The sequence below is a fragment of the Oxyura jamaicensis genome, chromosome 7, assembly GCF_011077185.1.
Source record: "Oxyura jamaicensis isolate SHBP4307 breed ruddy duck chromosome 7, BPBGC_Ojam_1.0, whole genome shotgun sequence".
Classification (NCBI taxonomy): Eukaryota; Metazoa; Chordata; class Aves; order Anseriformes; family Anatidae; genus Oxyura; species Oxyura jamaicensis.
In genome coordinates, this window is record NC_048899.1 from 15865380 (window position 1) to 15885366 (window position 19987).

At 42.4% G+C, this 19987-nt stretch overlaps 1 protein-coding gene across 6 annotated transcripts in view; it reads right to left on the reverse strand.

Moving 5' to 3' along the window:
* Positions 1–19987, reverse strand: part of PLEKHM3 (pleckstrin homology domain containing M3) — a 119060-nt gene that overhangs the window by 75114 nt on the left and 23959 nt on the right. For all 6 annotated transcript variants that reach the window (XR_004752607.1, XR_004752606.1, XR_004752608.1 and 3 more), the window contains 2 exons: positions 18259–19194; positions 4836–4981 (listed from right to left, as the gene is read on the reverse strand). Coding sequence is in view for 3 of the 6 variants with exons in the window: in XM_035332362.1 (XP_035188253.1) it covers positions 4836–4981; positions 18259–19194 (1082 nt within the window). In the remaining 3 variants the exon portion in view is untranslated. The remainder of the gene's footprint in view (positions 1–4835; positions 4982–18258; positions 19195–19987) is intronic.

A 19987-nucleotide genomic window follows, 5' to 3' on the forward strand; every position in this document is an offset into this window, starting at 1 on the left:
CATAATTCAGTTACTCCTCCTGGACCTTTAAACAAGTATTTACACTGAGTTGAGGGAGGGATGAATTAGGTTAACTGGACTAATTTTTTATGAAGTTAACAAAGAGAGAAAGGGCACATCATAGCCTCTTGAGATATAGGATGTCATTTCCTTTCTGGTGGCGTAAGGTAGGAAGTAGGCAAAAGAAATATGCACCCTTATAAATAGCACCGCTTCCAGTAACAATGCGGGTTACTAACTATTCACAGGGGAAGCTAGCCCTAAATGTAACCTTTTCACAACACATAAATTAACATATAATAAATAATGCCAAGGACAGCCTTACCACCAATAACTACACAGATAGTAAGCTGCATAATTTTAAATACAGAAGACCATAACCCCACAGATTCCCCAGGTCCTGAAGCTGTATTAAACAGCTCACTCCTTTCTATAAAACATTCCTCTCATTTCTTTTTCCAAAACAACACATACACAAGGAATTGTGCAGTCTGACCTCAGGTGACATGCTGTGTAAGGAGCAACACAGGAACCTTGGATTTTATAGACCCAAACCCTACAAACTCCAAATCCGTCACATTTCTGAACACTGGCAATGTTGAAGTTTTATTAGACATGCTAATTGAAGTGCACAAGAGACCACAGTCAAACAACTACTTTCAATCTGCTTTTATAAGCATTAAAACTATTTGGCTGCAATACCTCAGCTATCTCCTGATAACCACGGCATCTACAGTAAATATTATTCATCTTCCACTGATGAGAAAATTAAGCTACATATCCAGTGATTCCCTAGGAGGCACATGAAAGCTTGGTACAGTGAGTACCACCTCCCACCAGGAAGAGCAGGTACTCAGCATAGCCTGGGTAATCTTAGTGACAGGCTCCTCAGGCACCTGCCCTGCTGCCTCAGGAGCCAGCGAGATGGGATGACTGTCTCAGTGCTACAGCCATGCCTGTGCACGCTTGTACCCCTGTACAGGGGAACTCTCCTGAGGCTGCAGTGTACTGAAAAAAAAAAAAAAAAAAAAAAAAAAGCCAGAACTGCAGACATCTGAGTGACTCTGCAGTACATATGCACTACAATTTTTTTTCCCTTCACAAGAGCTCTGCTTTATATTAGTGCAGAGGCTGGACAAAGAGCAGCTCCTCTCCATCACTCAGTGTGTAGCCCCATGTGCTTTTTATTGGGCAAACAGAAATCCCAGAGGACAAAGTATTACTGTTCAGCTCTGGTGCTGCATGACCTGAGGGGAGAGGAGAGAAGCGAGCCCTTCTCCTTGTCAACACAATGTACCTGCAGAGTTTGATTACAGGAAAAGCAGCTTTGCCCAGCATCACTGGCTGACAGGTAGGTGTTGGCTTCACTCTGCAGGCCTGACACAGGCACATAGCTCATGTAAAACATTAACTCATGCTACCAAGCCTAGCAAAGTTACAAGATGCTGAAATGCAATCTTATAATGGGACTGGTCAGGCAGTCATAATAATACAGGTTGCTATCAGCCAGTAACATAAGTATGCATATTAGCATCCTCACGCTCCCTCAGTTTTATTAGGCAGACTGACAACACTACTAAAAATGCCAACACTAATGAGAAGATGCAAACTGCAAGAGGGTTTTAGCTTTAAATGTCAAACAAGGATGGATGCTACCATTTCCAGACCTTTCTCTTCTAGAGGCTGTGAATTTACAGCTCAGAACTCAATTTGCCAGAGTCAGCTTCCCTTGAAGCTTTTGGCACAGGGAGTTCATTTCCTGCTATGTTTGTCTGGCATTTGGCACAGGCTGGAATCTACCTGAACCAAACTGCAGAACTTACTGGGTTTTGTGTGTAAGCAGAGAAAACAGTTGGCAAAAGTAAAAGAAGGGATGTTCAAAAGATTACCTCCTTTCTTTTTTCTTCACACAAACATGAAAAACACAATAGGAAAGCAGTAGGGAGACAGGAGAAAAAAAAATATACTTGGGAGTGAACAGCTGTTTTGTTTATGACAGAAGACCCATGTTTAACAGCCAAGTGCTTTCAAAGAGCTTTTATTACAACCAAGGGGATTTTTCTTTTCTTATACACATGCTCTCAGGTGTTAAGTGCATTGTTTTTCAACACAGTATGATAAGACAACTCTACAGATTTCCACTGCTTCTGTTTTTTCATGTCCTGTCTTGCCAGAAGCACACAAGAACCTCTCCACTTACAAAGCTTAATTGATGCAACATACAACTCAGGTGTGCAGGACTTCAAGAAACACAGCAGAGAAACATGCCCAATTACATTACATCACCATAAAAGTCCCTATCCCTGCATGCTGTGGTGCTTGTTTTGCCTGAGTCAAATATGACAGACCCCAGCAACCCCTGCAGAGGGGAAAGAAAAAAGCAGTGGGAAGGCATGGGAAGAAGTGAAGTTTTTCAAACTCTTCATTCATTTTCCCATTTAGTGAACTGACAGGTCCATTTTAGACTGTGCAAAATACACAAGTTTTTCAAGACTGAAGGTCTCTTTCAGCTCTGACCATCAAACATGGTGTGTGCTTAACGCACTCACTTCCTGCAGGCCGTATCTGGGGTATGCTACAAGGCTGTCTGGAGCGAGTCACCCACTGCAGCAGCTCCACTTTCAGACATCACTGCACCGCCTGAGAGCTGCAGGGCATCGTGTTTAGAAGAAGCTCTGTTGCTTAGCTTCATTTTGGGACACTGCTGCATGGCTTTATGTGGGCACATTGGTCAATTACAGGAGGTGAAATGCTGATAAATTAAGTGACCTTCCTTTGAAAATGAGCCGAAAGGAAATTAATACTACCAAGATCACCGCAAGGAAGTGGGACAAGATATCTGTCTTTGCCAAATCAGCACATTTAATCAACACACTGCTAAGGAATCAAGGCAGTTTCATTACCAGTATTAAATGTGGCAGCCAGCACTAAATTGCTTTTTAGACCGTACGGAAGAAATGAATATCAAACCTTATCTCTGAATGGCAAAAGGAGATGTGAATGTAAAAGTGCAGGTAATATGTGGCCTACCTCAGAAAAGCACTGCTCAGTTGACACGGACATAGGGCAAAGACAAAATAAAAGCACACATATGCAGAATTGACCAGAAAAGGAAAAAAATATATTATTTTTTTTTTTTTAAAAGAAAAAGATTTCGTAAAAGTAACAAGAACTACTTGTTACTTTAGTCCTATACTTGGATGGCATGGAGTTGAGGAGATCCAACGGGTGAGCTCAGCTAAGTTGCGACACTGCCATTGTGGTACATGATGTCCCCTTGACCTTCCCTCCTTGTCTCAGTTTCCACTCTAATAGGTGGGGATGCTGAATTGTTTTTCAAACTAAGCAATGGTGTTCCTTACTTAAATTCACCTCCCTGAGTGCTTTGGCAGAGAGACTGGCACACAATTTGGTGTGTTCCCATGCCACCTCACAACTGTTCTGCCTGTCAACAAAAAGTGAAAATTAATTTCTCACCACAAGAGTTGCAGTAGGTTAGATTTTCAACGAAATCTTAAGCTTGTAAGCCCTGTTTCATTTTTTCGCTCAGCTGCCTATACCTAAGACCACAGGAAACAGAGCACAGAGCAGTTTTTATCCTGCAGGCTTAGAAACCAAATCAGTTTATTTTCTTGGCAGTATCACTGACACCTTGATATGAAGTTTCTTCATCTTACCGTCCACTTGCTCCATATGAGGGCTACCTGTAATGCTCTGGAGTAGCAAGCTTAGTCCTTAGCAAAAGCATCCAAAGAAAGAACTCTTAAATATTTATTCCTAGATTCTAGGAAAGGGAGTCATTTTTTGTCTCCACATGTAGGAGCTTTGTAACTCTGAAAAAACTTGCATTTCATGGCTCAAGACTATCATTTGCCTGATGGCAGGCTCTGGCTACCTTTTAATAATCTCCCCTTCTGACAAATTTTCTTCCTCAAGAGAGCTGCTTTTCCTCTAATAGGGCACTTACTGGTTATTTTTTTCCTTTTCAAATAGCCCATAATAATAATATTCGCAGACAAAAAACATCAAACAGCTTCTCCTAACAGTGTCTGCTAGGTCTGAACCTATAGTATGATCTGCTTTCCTTATGAGTTCATTGTTGCTTCAGCATATGCCCTCTGTGATGGCAAAACAACAATGCTACCATGTTTGTTGGCATAACACTTTATGGCATGTAATCAGTCTCCACTATCTAGCAACCAGCCATTGAGGTAGCAGCAACAGCAGATTACTGAAGTTTTAGAAAAGCTGCTTGTGGCAAGTGAACAATGATAGAATATTTACTGTATGTTATTTTTGACTATCTGGCTCAAATAAGTGCTGTAACAATGTATTCGTGTTCTGGAAATGTTTGTGCCAAAAGATGGGACATACTGGCCTTTTGCAAGTAACATGTTTGGGTTATGCTGGCTTTCAATGGGCATTTTCACAATTTTAGTATTCATCGCTAAGTAGCATCAATCTGTAGTCCCAATTGCTCATGGAACAAGCATTGTTCAAGGGTCTAATAACTGCAGAAGTTAGAAGTTTCTTTGTTCTGTCCCTCTCTCTCTCTTGAACAACTAGATAAGCAAGGATGGAAAAAATGCCACCAAAAAGGGATTACAGCTGCTCCTGTGAAGAAATACCTTAGGCGTGGCTAAGGAAATTGTGATTAAAATATCCATCTTGTTGAGAGTACATGGATTCATCAGGCCAGGCTCACTGGCACGAGGGACGAAGCAGACAGTATTAGCAAACAGCACCTTTAGCCCTCAACCTGTTGTGATGTCTGTGTTTCTATCTAAGTGGCAATTCCACTCACTTGCTAGCAAACCAACGTTCAGAGAGATTACCTTGTACTTGGAAGTATCCCAGTTATGAACCAGCCGTGCAGGGATGAGGAAGCTGTCATCCACATGGCAGGTACTGCAGTAATACCATCCACTGTAGCTGCACACTTTGGCCTTCCCATTGGACAAGCCTATGGAGCGCTGACAGCCTAGAGAAGGGAGAGGAAAAAAGACTGTGTTTGTACAATATGCCAGAGTTGAACGCTCAGGATGGAATAGGCAAAGTAATTATTCCCTCATCTGAGGTCTTTTTAAACAAACAAAAAGCAACAAACCTCCACAATCAGTCATTTTTCTTTTCTTGAAAATAGATAAATATCTCTCCTCTTGGACTAGTGCTGAAAAAAACAGACTAATTTGGGCATCTAAGACAAGGACAGTTCAGAGAGCAGTCACAGGGTACTTAGCACCTCTCAAGAAACAAAGGCAGAAGACCAACTGTGAGAGGATGGGCGTTTAAAAGCCACCGGCATCTGAGAAATATGACCTGAAGTCCAGACAGAAAATACCAGACCACACTCCAGAAAGCTCCCATTTTCCCCCCAGCAGAACGGCCAGCAGTCACAGCCTGGGGGAGCGCAAGCCAGCGCCTGCTGACAGCCAGACGGGATGCTGACTTGGCAGGTAGGACTGTGACACAGATCTGTCACGGACATGGCAAAGCACAGCCAGATCGTGAACATTAACTGCGAGCAGCAGAAACACTGACTACAAGTACTCCATGACCTCTAGTAGTGGGGCAGATCAGTCCCCGGCATTACCTAATGAAGAAGAACTAATTAAGACCTCTTCTTCACCTAACCACCCGTTTTCACAAAACACATATAAAGCCACTGTATTTGACACCCTTCCCTTTCTCTCAACTGTGTCTAAAATGGGCAAACAGGTTCAAATAATAAATATTAAAGTAGTGTGCTGGAAGACAGATGGCACAGTCGCATTAAACTACCTGTTCAGGAAGCAAGGCTAAAAATGTTTGCGTAAGGCATAATGAGATGTCTGTGGTTGTTATTAACACCTCTTTCACAGAGCACACGATGGTATTTCTGCTTTTCCTTCACTGCTAGTGTCCTCAAGTGACATTTACAGCTATAGGCACAATTAGCACCAGCGGCCCTCTCTGGTACGTGCTGTAGGCTGCGAGTTTCTGCTGGAGCTGGTTAGTAATGCTGATTATCAGAATCCTTGCACAGTACTTTTACAGTAAAAATACTGGTTAAAGTTTCACAAGCAGAAGTAAACTGACTGGTGCTTTTGTCACTATAACTGATTTAACGGTTGTACTTTTGGACTAGGTGATCTTAGAGGTCTCTTCCGACCTAAATGATCCTATGATTTTGTTTATTCTAATTATAAAACTTGTCTCAGAGAAAAAGCATTTTTTTTTTTTTTCCCAGTAGAAATTATTCTTATCTGGGGAGAACTTGCAGCTCCACTACTCTAGGCATAAATTGAACTCCTCCTTATCCCCATTACCATGCTCATCTACCATGTCCTCTCTGCTCTAATCAAAATCATTAGAATAACCCGACCAACACAATTAGTTCACTTCCTCCAGTTCCACACTCCAGAGCCATTTGGCCACTGACTCTGCAATACACACTATCAAATAAATCAGTGTGGGACATGTCCTCTCTTTCAACCCCCCCACCCCCTCTTTTTTTTTTTCCTGAAATTAGGGTATGCAGTTTCCTATAAACAAACATGAACAGAGTTCAGTTGATGAAATAAATCCTTGAGCTAGTATTTCCTCCTTCACCATTCATAAAATGAGATTGTTAAGCATAAGCACATATCAAGCGATATTACTCCAGATACATAATGCAAAAATGTGATCTCATCTGAGGTAATTATTAAAGAGAAAAACCAAATATTATGACCGTAGATTGTTGTCATTATAGAAACATTTTCTGTGTATGGTACACAGTGACAACACTTTTTGCAAGGCAGTATTTTTTAGGGCAGAAATGTGATGCAGATGTGCCTTTATATGGGTAAAGTCAAAACAAATAATTCAGCAATGTGTTACAAAACAAGATGACCGATGACTGTGGCTTGGGATGAGAATGCAGAAGCTATCAATCTCCTAGAGAGGCAGTTAATACTCCAAGCCTGTCAGTGTTCAAGAAACGGACAGTGCCCTCATTAATATGCTTTAACTTTTAGTTAGCCCTGAAGTGATCAGGCAATTGGACCAAATGATCTCTGAAGGTCCCTTCCAACTGAACTATTTGATTCTTTTCTAACAACTTTGTATTTCCCTCAGTGCAAAGCAAGCATTTTCCTGTCCTTTCTTTCCTTTTCTGTTCTGTACTTTTTTTAAAAAAATGCAATTTCCAGACTAGGCATTTGAAAGAATTCCTGTGCAGTCCTGCTCCACAATGCTGTTAACGCTTAAGTCAGCAGGCACACCTGGTAGTAAGCTCAGTATCAGTACTCTGTAGTGCATATAGAATTTTCATTTTTAAAATGCCTTAATACATAAAGGTGAAGGTTTTGAACAGCTGAAGAGACATGAAAAAAACAGTCCAGCTCATCTGACAAGATATTTGTCTATTAGCTCTGGAAGATGCTCGCAGAAGGTACTCACACTGTTGCTATGGAGCCCATGTTTTTAAGAGCGCAACAGAGGTAAATCCTGCTCCTTTGGAAAGGAAACAGAAAAATATGACCCCTCCTCTGCTCATGGAGCAAGATGAAGGAATATACAAAAGAGAGCATTCCTTGCCCTTTCCAAAGCTAAATAGAAGCAAGCCCTCAGAAAGGATAATGTTTGTGTTAGCACTGTCTCGGTACAGCACGCTCTTCTGTGCCAGTATGGCTGAAAGAAGTGGTGAAGGATCTAAATCTTTCTCTTCACAAGGTGCCTCTGAATTTGGTATCACAGAAAAGCAATGTAGCCTCAATCTTGATGCCTCAACTGACTCCAGCTGTAGCATTCCTTACATACAGCAATCCCCTCAACAATGGATGAAACAGAAGCTGCTAAATGGCACGCAGAGTTTTTTTAGCTCAATGTGTTTGCACCAGCTGATGCAGTGCAAGTGGTAAAGCTGTGGCTGACTGTGACTGATGTCTCCTAACTCAACACCATTAAAACCTTTACAAACATTCCCCACTAGCCAACGCTTGCCTTTCTGGGGGGTGAGGATGGCAATGGGATGGGACACACCACTAACCTAACTGCTAGTGCACTCCCTGCCACTCCACAAGCTGCTGGTTTGTCTTAGCACCCTAGCTCCTCTCAGTTAGATGGCAACAATATGCTAAACTCCAACTTCTTAGCTTTGAATTGTCATTATCTTAAATTAAAATGTTTGTAGCTGAGAAGTCCCTATTGTAAGGCCCAATATCCTACCATCTAGAGCCAGAAACTTGTTCCAGTCTATGATGAGAGCCTCCTCCGGCCATGACTGACAAGGTGCAGAAGTGCTGGGGGCCTTCCCTCCTCCTCCAGCCCACAGAGGGCTACATGCAGCACTGGTCTCTGAGGTGAGGAGGGTCTCAGTAGGCAAGCATGGCTTTATAAAGAGGAGGAAGTGGAAGAAGTTTCTACTCAAGCAGCATGCATTGTTTTCTCCCTTATTCCAGTACTTCTCTGAGCCCATGCTTCTGTTTCTCAGAAACACATTTTTACAGAGTATTTCCCATCTTCTTCATATCCTTGAGTATACCATATTCTGCAAAGCTACATAACTATTGTAAGGTACCGGTATTTTAGATGGGAATGTGGCACAGGCACCTACATTTTCCTTTAACTTACAAGCACTGCTGTTGGAAAATCACCATCCTTTCCATCCCTATCTGTTGTGATTCATAATGATGGCTATTTCTACAATTCTTTCAAATCAAGTTATCAAAGCACTGATTTTCTTTGATGTTATGCAGTTCAAAGTGATGTAGTGTGACAAACATATTTCTGTGGCATGGACCACTTATGCTACTTTTTTTTTTTTTTTTTTTTTAAGATGGGTAAAAAAAGAGCAAGAGGAATAGAAAAAGAGGAGGAAGAAGGAATAGCACATGGGTTAACACCCTTGGAAATCCTGCACCTGGCCATTCAGGTACATAAACTTGCTATCGTGTTTACCAGAAGCAAAACTAGTACAGATTCCTGGCTTTAAACTCTTCAGCATCCTTCCCTGCAAGGTGGTCAGATGTAGCCATCCACCTCAGAGATCAGTAACACAACTCAGCTTTTCCTTGGGGGGAAGGGACCATTTTATGTTTGTAGAAAAAACACTTGCCTATAACTAGACAAAGCAGCTTCCACAGGATGAGGGAAAAGCAACACTACTTTCACCAATCTTCTCTCACCTATTCCTAATGTTCATTCAGATTATTACCCACATAACATCCGTACAAAGGTCTGGCAAACCCTGAGCCTAGAGTGAGAAGAACACTCTAAAATTTACTATTACCCCAAAATCATCCCTACCTTAAGGATGTTATAGAGCAAGCTACAGATGGAAGAAGTGTGTCTGTCGGTATACTGTTAGCAAAGTGAGGGAAGGAATAATCCCAAACCTTTCATCACAGAAAATATAACAAAACAGCACTAGAATCAAGCAGAGAAAAGAGGGGTTAGAAAAAATAGCAGCAAGAAAGTGCTGCTGGGCACAGATGAATCTCTCTCAATGATACATCTGTGAGCAGAGCAGGAATATCAACATAAAGAGGCTCATCTCCAAATGTTAAGACTTTAGGAGGAAAGAATTACAGGAAGACAAGGTGTGTGTATATATATATATATTAAACAAGTCTCTCCTTGACTTATGGTGGTGGTGAGGGAGATAGCATGGAGGAGGAATCCAAGATACTTCAATACAATTCCTCTTCCGCAAAGTATAGAAACTCTTATGGTCATAGCTGATGCAGAAAACTTCTTCATCCAGATACCTTTATCTGTCTAGCAAGAAAATACTGGAGCAAGCTACAGACTGAAACAGAGAACCTGGAAGACCAAACTAGAATTAAGTACACAACTGTTTTCCTTATTCAATAAAGTTCCTTGCTCAGTATCAGGAAAAAGCAACTCCCTCATGATTGCGTACCATAATTAAATCTGTGACAGATTAGCTTAGAAGCTAATTCATTTAGAAATAACATACAATATGAAAAAAAGAAAATCACCCACGGACTTCAAAAGGCTTTCAGCTTGATTAAGCCATAGAGCAGACTAAGCAGAAGGTGCACAGCAACAAATTTTCTAAGTGTTAGAACAGACATACAACATTGCTGCTTTGCACAAACAGAAAGAGAAGGTGAGAATTGTACTTTAGTTGCTGGCCTTATGTTTCTTTGCATCTGCCCTAATTCACTCCACCATGGGAACACTCAAAATCACAAGAAAGACAGATACAATTTTAGCTCTCCCTGTGCCTACCCAGGTTTGAATCTGCATCTACACTTTGTCCTTTTCAGAGCATTCCTTTTTTTTTTTTTTTTTCCCCACAGCAATTCTATTTCTAAAGAAATAACCAAAACTCCTAAACCTCTAAGCAAAGTCTGATCTTCTATTCACCTTGCCTACTATTTTCTGATCTTACTGACTTTTTCAAAAAAAGCTAAAAGATTAAAGGCAGAATTTTTTCCCTGTTGAAGCCATGTGGGTTTGACCCTTATCCAGTTAAAATTACCTAAGCAGTGTATAAATCCCACATTATTGACTTCAGCAGTATACAAACTCTGCTTTAATTATAATCCATATCAGCTTCTCCAGAAATAACAAAGGGTTCATTAGTCCCCAGTTCCCAAATTTTATTTATTTTTTAAATAGATAGACTCCAAAAGCCTCCTAAGTCTATGGAAACCCTGACCATTAGTTGGAGCTTAAAACTAAGCCCTAAATTAACAGCCTTCCCAGCTTCATCAGTGCCACTTAAAGATATAATGCATAGCCCCGTTCCCCACAATCTCCAAGACAGATGGGATGGATCAGCCTCTAGGCACCAAGGCCTTCTTCCCAGCAGTGACAACTGGTTTAGGTAGTCATCCGATATTTAGACTGCTAGGGTTAGGTGTAGTAAACAACATCCTTTACATCAGTCATGTTGAACACACAGGTCTGTGACCCTCTCCAAGAAGATGAGCAATCAAAGAAACAACCACAGGAGGAAAAAAGCCAGGTGACAGAACACACAGGTGCACACACAACATTCCGTATGTATTACCCTCATGCACTGCAGAAGACAGCACACAATCACGCTGCAGGTTACATAGCTAAATTCCACCTTCCCAACAAAACTAACAGTAAATAAGCTCCCCAATACAACACAGAAAAAAAAAAAAAAATGATTGTCAAAGTCTAAGCTCACACTTTGCAATACATAAATCAAGATTAAGACTTCAACAAATCAGGACCCAAAATACCAGCTGTGTTTCACTTTTAGAACTTCACTTTTAGAAACTGGCTTTTTATTTGCTTGGATTTCCCCACTTGGATTTCAACAGAACACAGGTTTTCCCATCTTCAGCATCAAATGCTAAGGGCCAAGATGCCATTTTTCCAAAATAACTTGCTCTGTGGGAATTAGAAGCAGTGATAAAGACATGCTTCACATGCAGCTGTGGCTTGTGTCTCCTCTAACAGATGCCCAGTTTGCATTCTCCCCGGTGCTTTAAAAAATGTCTTTCCCCTCATTCCCAGGACCACAGCACTGACAAAGAATAGCACACACCTCAAGTAATTTGCCATTCTTTCCCCGTGTCCCTACAGGATTATTCTCTGCAATATGTGATGTTTTGCTGAGACTCTGACACTCCCTGACAGAAGGGGATGGGAGCATCCATGGAATTACTCAGTGGCTGGAGCCAGTAATTCACCAGCTCTTTAGTCAGGGATAAGGACTCAGCACACTCTCTGGACCAGCTCTTGAAGCCTGTCAGCTAGGAGTAAGCTGATGATTTGAGGATAATTAATATTGGTATTCCTAATTCTACAACTCATCACACTCGTGCTTGGTTTTCAATGCTGAAAAAGCAGACAAGAATACAGCAAAGAGCAGGCCAGCCATTTGTGTGATCAGAGCCAGTGCCAATGTCCGCAGCTGCTGCCAGGTCATTTAGCAAAAAGAGTCTCTACTTAACTCAGTTTTCATTCCTGCTCTGCAGTTAGTTTGAATACCACTTAACCCTGCACTGTTCACTCATTTACTTGCACTGAAGGCTTCCTGGTTTGCGGAGCTTCATTTACTTGATACAGTGACTATTAGCATACTTAGAAATCATCAGCCCTGTTTCTGTTCAAATACACAGCTGCTTTTGAATCTCCTTCTAACATGAGTAGTGGCTGTGAATTGAGTGTGGTTACATATTCTTTGCCAATGTTAGTCAGCTGAATTCCTTCTTGGTCGCACATCGCTACCACAGAACTACCTTGAGCACACGCACGGCTCAGAGTGATGCAGCTCAGGTATGTTCCAGAGTCCGTTGGCACTGCAGAAGGCCATACACAGAACCTGGAACCCTCCCGGCAGCTGGCCTCTGGTTTATTCTCTAACTTCTTTTACATTCCTTCTGATCTCATGAACATGTAATAGTTTTGCCAATAATACATTGCTTTGGCATGTGAGCTGCCTTGATTGATTTTAAAGCTGCTAACCCAACAAATGAGGTCTCTTGTGACATGATCCACATGGAACCTCAGGGATCTCCAGAGAAGAATTTGCAGAGTTTGGACCTTTCAGGGCTGAAAACACTGCCACTTGTCCAGATGTAGCTTTTACCATCCTGACACAAATGAGACTTAGACATTCAGACTTCCTGGTTTTGATATTCTTTTGTATGAACTTTACACTAACACATTCATCAAGACATACAGGTGGACTGGTTTCACAGGACAAATGGACCAAAAAAATCAAAAGTTCCTTGAGGGCAGTGGAATTAATACTTAGCACCCACAAGCCTGGAGGAAACAAGGCACAGCCAAGGAGAAACACAGAGCCTATGCTAAATGTAGGTAAATGCTCATATACAAAAGAACTGAGCTTGTTCTCCCAGCACCATGCGTAACAGTAAAATAAAAACCCACATATTTTATGTTGGAAACAAACAAACACCACCAAAAACTTGTTTAAAATCATGCAGAGTTATTCACAGTCAGATTAGAATTATAGGGTCACCTATCCCAATACTTGGAGCACCCCTTAAACTTTCCAGGATAAATATGCAGGTTATCAGCCAAACCCCTGTTCCAGCTTCTCTGCCCGCAGGGCTGAGGCAAAGAAGTTAGTGCAACACCAGCTGAGGATTGCAAAGTGGATGTAAGGGTGCAGGACCAGCACTGAACTGGCCAGGTGCTCATCTAAACTGCCCTTCTAGGCAGCACCAGGCCAACTTCAAGCCAAGTCCTATGAAGGGGAAAATCCCACTCTGTGAAGAAACCAGCTGGGTGCCAGGAAGGTGAAGGACCTAACTGCTACGGGCTCAGACAAAAGCTAAATGTTTTCACTGCCATTTCCCCAGAGGCAAGCCATTTTAAAACTGGACTGAAGAGCTCACTTACCTTACACCTGAAAATTAAATGGCTTCTGTGATCATAACTGAACAACAATAACAGACTTAGTCAACTCAAACAAGCAAAAGAGACACCATGCAAGGTCTTCTGATCTCTGCCCAAATGAGCTCTCACGTGATCAAAGGCAAGGTGGACCAGCAACTTCATGTTTTGAAACACGCAGGTCCATGATAAATGAGGTACTCCCTGCTACACAAATTCAAGTCACCCTGGCCTAGAAACATTCTCCCCACCACTCCTAAGTCAGTGGCCTTGTTTAGACATAGTGTATTTTCCAAACACTGCTTTAGCCATAGACAAGGGTTTCTTTTTGCTCAGCTGGTTTTGGCATAGCTAAGGAGAAGGTAAGAGTTTAGAAACACTACTGTTAGCCGTTACAGTTTTACTTCTGAATCAATAGAAACAGAGCCTGAAAGTGACACAGAAGACCGGAAGACTGTGGTCTAAACTAAAGCTATTTAAATAATAAAACCTTTACAATACAAAACACATTCTCAGGGGACATTACAAAGTCTCAAGGCAAAAACCCGCTGAAGACTTGGGAACAAAGAGATCAACTGAAATGAAAACAAGCACAATGTACTTGCAGCACTTAGAAAGCACAATCCTAAAAGCCCTGGACAGGTGAGAACAATTGTTATTTGGAACTAAACAAGTGAGGAGAGTGCCGACAGCTTTCCAAAGGACCTTCTGGTATTTTGCTATTGTGTATGTTTGCTAAGATTTGTCCCCTACTATTTCTAATTCAGCGACTTAGCTGCTATCTAATAATAGGTGCTGTGTGTGATGACAGTTCACAAGGCACTTGCTAAATTCAAGAAAGGAGCACCCTTACTTTTCAACTACTTGTTTTTTGGGGGGAAGTTGAAGTAAGTTAACATTACATGTCTTTTTTTTTTTTTTTTTTTTTTTTTAATCACACTTGCTGGCTTGCAAACTATTAGGAAAACACTATTTTTATTAAGAAAAACAAAACAAAAAGTTTAATTTTACCCTAGTTGGAGCTGGTTTTAGAGTGAGCAAGAGTAGACACTGCATGATCTGGCAGGATGATGTTATGTTGCGCTGAGCTCTCCCCATCTACTCACAGGATCACAGCACTAGAGGCAGAGCAACTCCTTGAAAGCCAACAGCTTTCCACCTGCTGCTCAGTCTGACAGGGCTGCAAGCTCAGGAAATAGCCCATTTACTAACCTTGGCTTCTCTGCTCCTGGTATTCAGTTCAGCCAGCCAAGTCAGTGGTGCCATAATAGCAGTATTTATCCTTTTGGCAAGTGAGGAGACACAGAGAAAGCAGGGGAAAAAAAGACAGAAGGCACCCCAGAAGAGGAGTGAGGAAAGCCACATAGAGAGACAAAAGAGTGCAGAGCACATTTTGCAGAAGGCAGAAACTCCCACATCCATTAGGACTTGCAGTCAAAGCAACAAGCATTCCTGGCAGACACAACTGACCACTGAAAAAATGTTTGTTTTAATAAAGGACAGAGAGGGAAAAAATAAAAGGTGAAAAGGAAGAGATACGTTAAAAGGATAGGAGCTATGCAAAAAAAGAAAAACAAACAAACAAAACAAAACAAAAAAACAGGAGGCAGGGAGAGAGGTTGTTTGTCTTCCTCATCTATAGAAAAGTGAAGGCACAAGCCAAGGGAAAAGCAATAGCACAGTCCGCTGGGGAAATCTGCTCCTGACAGACCTTCAGAGAAGTTCCTCCGGGACAGACAACTGCCCTTCCCCAGGAGCCAGTAGATGGCCCGACAGGGAGACAGCTGCCACTAAGTGCCACCTCTGGCTGCAAGATGCTGCACCTGCCAAACACGTTTTGATGGAATCTCACTCCAAATTTGTAATGTGAACAGTTTGGGGAGTTCTCTTGAATCCAGTTGAAATAAAGGAATAAAAAGTAAAACCAAACAACAGATCATCCTAACAACATGTGTCTACATTACTAAAAAACAAATCATAAAGCCTGATGTTTACAAGCTTGAACGTAGAATCAACTTCCACTTCATGCCCATTTGAGGTCATGAGTTAGGTCCCTCTAAAGTCTCACCTGAGCAGACCAGTGCTCACAGATGTCCCTGTTGCTCAGAGCCCCTAACACTTCCCACGGGAACACAGGTAATACCCTAGACAACAGCCTCAAAGCAAGATCAAGCCTGCAGTTATGTGAACATATGAAGTACAGAGGAGGCTGCCATTTCAGTGCCAGCAGTTTCTAGCTAACTCAACTTTCCAAAATGTATTGCTAGTTCAATGCCAAAAATATAAATAATTGCAGCAAAATTAGAAGGGTCTATAAAAAGATGTCTCACCACTGTTAATCAGTAGCCTGTTAGTTCATTTTCTGAGATTATGAGGAATAATGTCCCGCCTTCCACAGTTAAGGGGAAATTAGAAACATACAGAAAGGCTTTTGTATCTGCTGACCAAGCAAAAGACAACTTTTTCTCAGGCTACCCCGCTGACTCCAGTGTATCAACAATTTGTCCCCCTGCCCCATGACTACATCTGACACCACCACCCTGGCTTATATCACGAGTTGAAAAGTGCTAGTCAGACTCCAAGATAAACTTGTCAATAGTGAGGTGCAGACATTCTTCCCTACCTGCTTGTGAGTGTCAGCTGTTTGTCTGGGAGCAGTCCCTTGAAAAGCTTTTACTAAAGGAGAAAGGGAAAGGGGGGTGCAGAGGGCAATTCAAACAAAAAAAAAAAAAAAAAAAAAAAAAAACACGGAGGGGAAACCCAAAAAAAATAAAAAGAGAAGTAGAAAAAAAAAAAAAAAAAAAACAAAACCTGTCCCCATCAGGTCCTCCCAACAACCTTCTTTATCAGAGGTTCATTGTCAATCAATTAGCCAAGGCAGCAGGGGTCTGTAGGAAGGGGGGTAGCTTGAGAGACAATGGTCTGCCCTGTTGTATTACTATTTAATCACTTTTCCTAAATAAATAAAGCAGCCCTGAGGCGCTGTCATGTCAAGGGAATTTATAACAAAAAACCCTTCATTTTTCATTGGTCATTACTTTTCCTTCCCTCCCACCCCTGCAGGACTAGAGAGGGTTATTACTGTAGCCTTAAGTTCCATCTTTGTGTTGCTTGCCTTTGATTCCCACTCGGACCTTGCCACTTTCTGGCACTAATTTGTCAGGCCGAACAAAGGAGGGATTTGTACCTCCTGTAAGGTCTCAATTAGGAAAAGCTTCTGCTGTATTATGTGCCATTGGGACAGGACACAAAGACGGTAATTACAGGAATTTGCACTAAATGGCTGAAGAATTCACAGCAAAACTTTTCTTCCTCCCCCCTCCTCATCCTTTTCCAAGCTTACCCCTCCCAGTAGCCCTAGGGAAAACTGCTCTCAATGCCTGCAAGATGTAATTACCAACAGCAGGCCCCTTAGGTTAAACAGCAGCCCACGCAGGGGAACAGCACAAACTGCCTGCAGGGAGCAAGGTACAAGCACAGAGCCACAGCTTGCTGGTGTGCCTCCAACATCTCCTCAGCACAAGCTTTTCTGAACCAGACAAGATTTCCCAGTTTCTTCCAGTGATAATTACAAATATTCATTTCTTTGTGCTGTGGTAACAGCTTGAAATTCCAGCTGTGCTCCCAAAGGGTGTGCTCCCAAAGTGCTGTGTATCCCCAGCTTCTGGTACAGGTAGTTCCACTGGCCTGCTTCTCACAGACTCGTCACAATTTATGTTTTTCTGAGCAAGTGCTTTTGTTCAGTTCTGCAGACTAAAAGATGCCCACACAAGCTCTGGGAATGCCTAACGTATGACAGGAAAAGACTCCATGCAACCCTGGCCTAGTCAGAGCACTTTCTTTTTGTCGGGAACATGAGTGTTCCATATCTGGGAGACAAAATCCACTCTTTCCTACAGTAAAGTCTCCTCCCTTACCATATAATGCAACACTAAAACCTATTTCACATTGTAAACACAAACTGTGTTGTCATCCTGGGACCTGATCCTGCTGGAAATCATCACGTGATGATGTGGTTCCAGAGCAACAGGAGAAAGCTCCCCACCCCAGGGCTGCACCTTAGCAGCTTCCCTAACAAAAGAAGAAAACCCTCCTGAAAAGCTGTTTTCTGATGCAGCTGGCAGTTTTAAGTGAGTATCACTAAACTTAGTCACAGAGCACAATTTTGGCACAAGGTTCTCAAATTTGCACTGCAAAGGTGCCTTTACTAAAGTAAAAGGACAATGAACTGCATTCACATGAGTTCCCTCTCTTTCCCTTTCACTCCCAAGCAGAATAAAATAATGCTCTTGCCTAGGACTAGAGTCAGCATTCAAACAATCCAAGATTTACAATTAGATGCGGAGGCTTAAGGTCATGTTTTCAACTCTGCTTCAGGAGAAGAACTGAGTGGGTAAGTTCACGCCTGAACCTCAGAGTACGTGTCGCTAGAATATGTGTCGCTAAATGATGGTATGTCAGGGGAAGCATAAGCATGGCTTTGCGGGGTGTCCCCAAAAGGTTCAGAACTGGAGTTCCAAAAACAAATTGAAGGAGACACAGTAATGAAAAGGAACACAATTGCTTGATGTTGGACACTTGTTCTATCCAGAATTCAGATCCCTTTAATTCTGGACCACCTTTCCAGACTCCTGAAGCAAGAAAACAGCTCAACTGCCCTGTAAAGGAGCCCTGGGCCACCTATGTATGCCATGCATACACGGTCTAACACTTCAGAAGTCATCAAATGCTGGTGAATCCCTGTATATCTTAGAGGTTTTTCTCCACATAATAGAGAGCAAAGAAACACTAACACACCAAAGCGTCTATGGCTGCAGTAAGAGGCAGGAGCAGCTGTATGCTGCTAAAACAAATATAAACTCTACTACGTGATTTTTTCCCCTGCAGAAGGTGAGTGGGTGCAGATGCTGCAGTCTGGTTGCTTACCTGCACACTTGAAGCTCTGAACTGTGAGCCCCCTCTCTACAGACAGCGTGGTCAGGATGCTCAGGAAGCTGGTGGTCACAGACTGCCGCTTACTCTTTCTAAAATCATTTCCAAAGGGCCGATCTCCAGGTTTGTTCCGAAGCGTGACCTGCATGTTCTGACCTAAACTTCTAGTGGCATTGGCTGCTGCTCTCAGTGCCTCCATCCACTCCAAGGCCCTCTGACGGGTCTCTGCTCGCAGGCGGAGGACATCTTGAGGAAAAATGACCTGAAAGCAAGAGTCACAGCCATCCTGAGTATCTGTCTGGACTGACAGGCACACATCGATATTGTAGCTCAGCAGAGGATCTTCATCAAGCCTACCCGGTTGGAATGCCATGAGATAAGACCTGTTCAAGACAAAAGTAAATGCCTTCCAGTTATTCTGGACAGTTAACCTGTAAAGAGTCCCTGATTTGAGAATATTTTGGTACTCTTTATTATTTTCAGTCAAATTCATGGACAGCAAAAGTTCCATGGGCTTCTCTACCAATCCATTTGTTTGAGAAAGGTCACTGCTATTGTCAGGCTTTGGCACATTCTCCAGTTTCTCCTGTTGTCTTGTGAAAGTAGACACAGAAGCACGCGCAGCTTCCCAGAGTTTCCGTCCCCAGTCCAAAGCCTCCCATGAGGACTCTGCCTTCAGCTGTAGCTGAGAGCTGTCTGACAGGGCAGCGTCCACCACCTTGGCTTCAATGCTACCAGTAACAGTGACCCTTTGAAAATTAATGAGCGGATACACGGTGGGAAGAGTCTGGTTGCCACTGCTGTCCAGGCAATACAGGTACAGTTTGTATGGGGAGAGCTCAGCATAACACGTTTGCCAGTAGCTGTCATTGTTTCTTCTAATTTCTAAGTATCCCTTCTTCAGAATATTTGGAAACGTTGTCTTGTGTTCTGGAGGAAACAAAAATAGAACATTACCATTAATTCTTTCATTTCACTTGGCTCAGTCGTTCTGGCTTATATATCTCTCCTGTTATGAACATATTCTGAGACTAAGATCATGGAAATAGCCTTAACTCAGTAGGCTATAATTATCAAAACAAGCACTGACTACCAAAAATACAGCATTTCCTTCCCCAGAGATGCTAAAACACTTTACAGAAAGGGGAAACAGTGACAGAGACACCAAGTAATTTTCCACACTTTACAGAAAGGGGAAACAGTGACAGAGACACCAAGTAATTTTCCATGTCCGGCAGGGGGCAGCCCCGGCCTCACCTCATGGCCTCGGCGGGCACTCCGCACCCAGCCTCACCCCACAGACGGCGATGGGTTTTGGTGGGCTTTTTGGCGTGACCTGGGACCAGGATGTTTTGCGTTGCTCTTTTTACTAGAAAGGAGTTATGCTGATTTATGAGAATTAGGCTCTGGGCCTAAAACTGAACAATAACAGGCTGTCCAGGCTGAAAAACACGTATACCTAAATGTCTCAGCACTGCCGATGTTTGGATCGGACCCTTTCAAAAATCCTGGCCCAAGGTGAAGTCAAGGAGAGCTTGCTTTGTCCTGAGAAAACCAGCTAGTGTGGGCACAAAAGGAATACAAATTTAGGAGTTATCTAAAGCATTGCTGAGTTTTAAAGTAGGTTTCAGTGCAAAATTTGTTCCAATCTGATATGCCCTGCTTCAGCCACTGCCAACACTTGTGAGCATCATATTTCTACCTGGGCTGGACATGATTGATG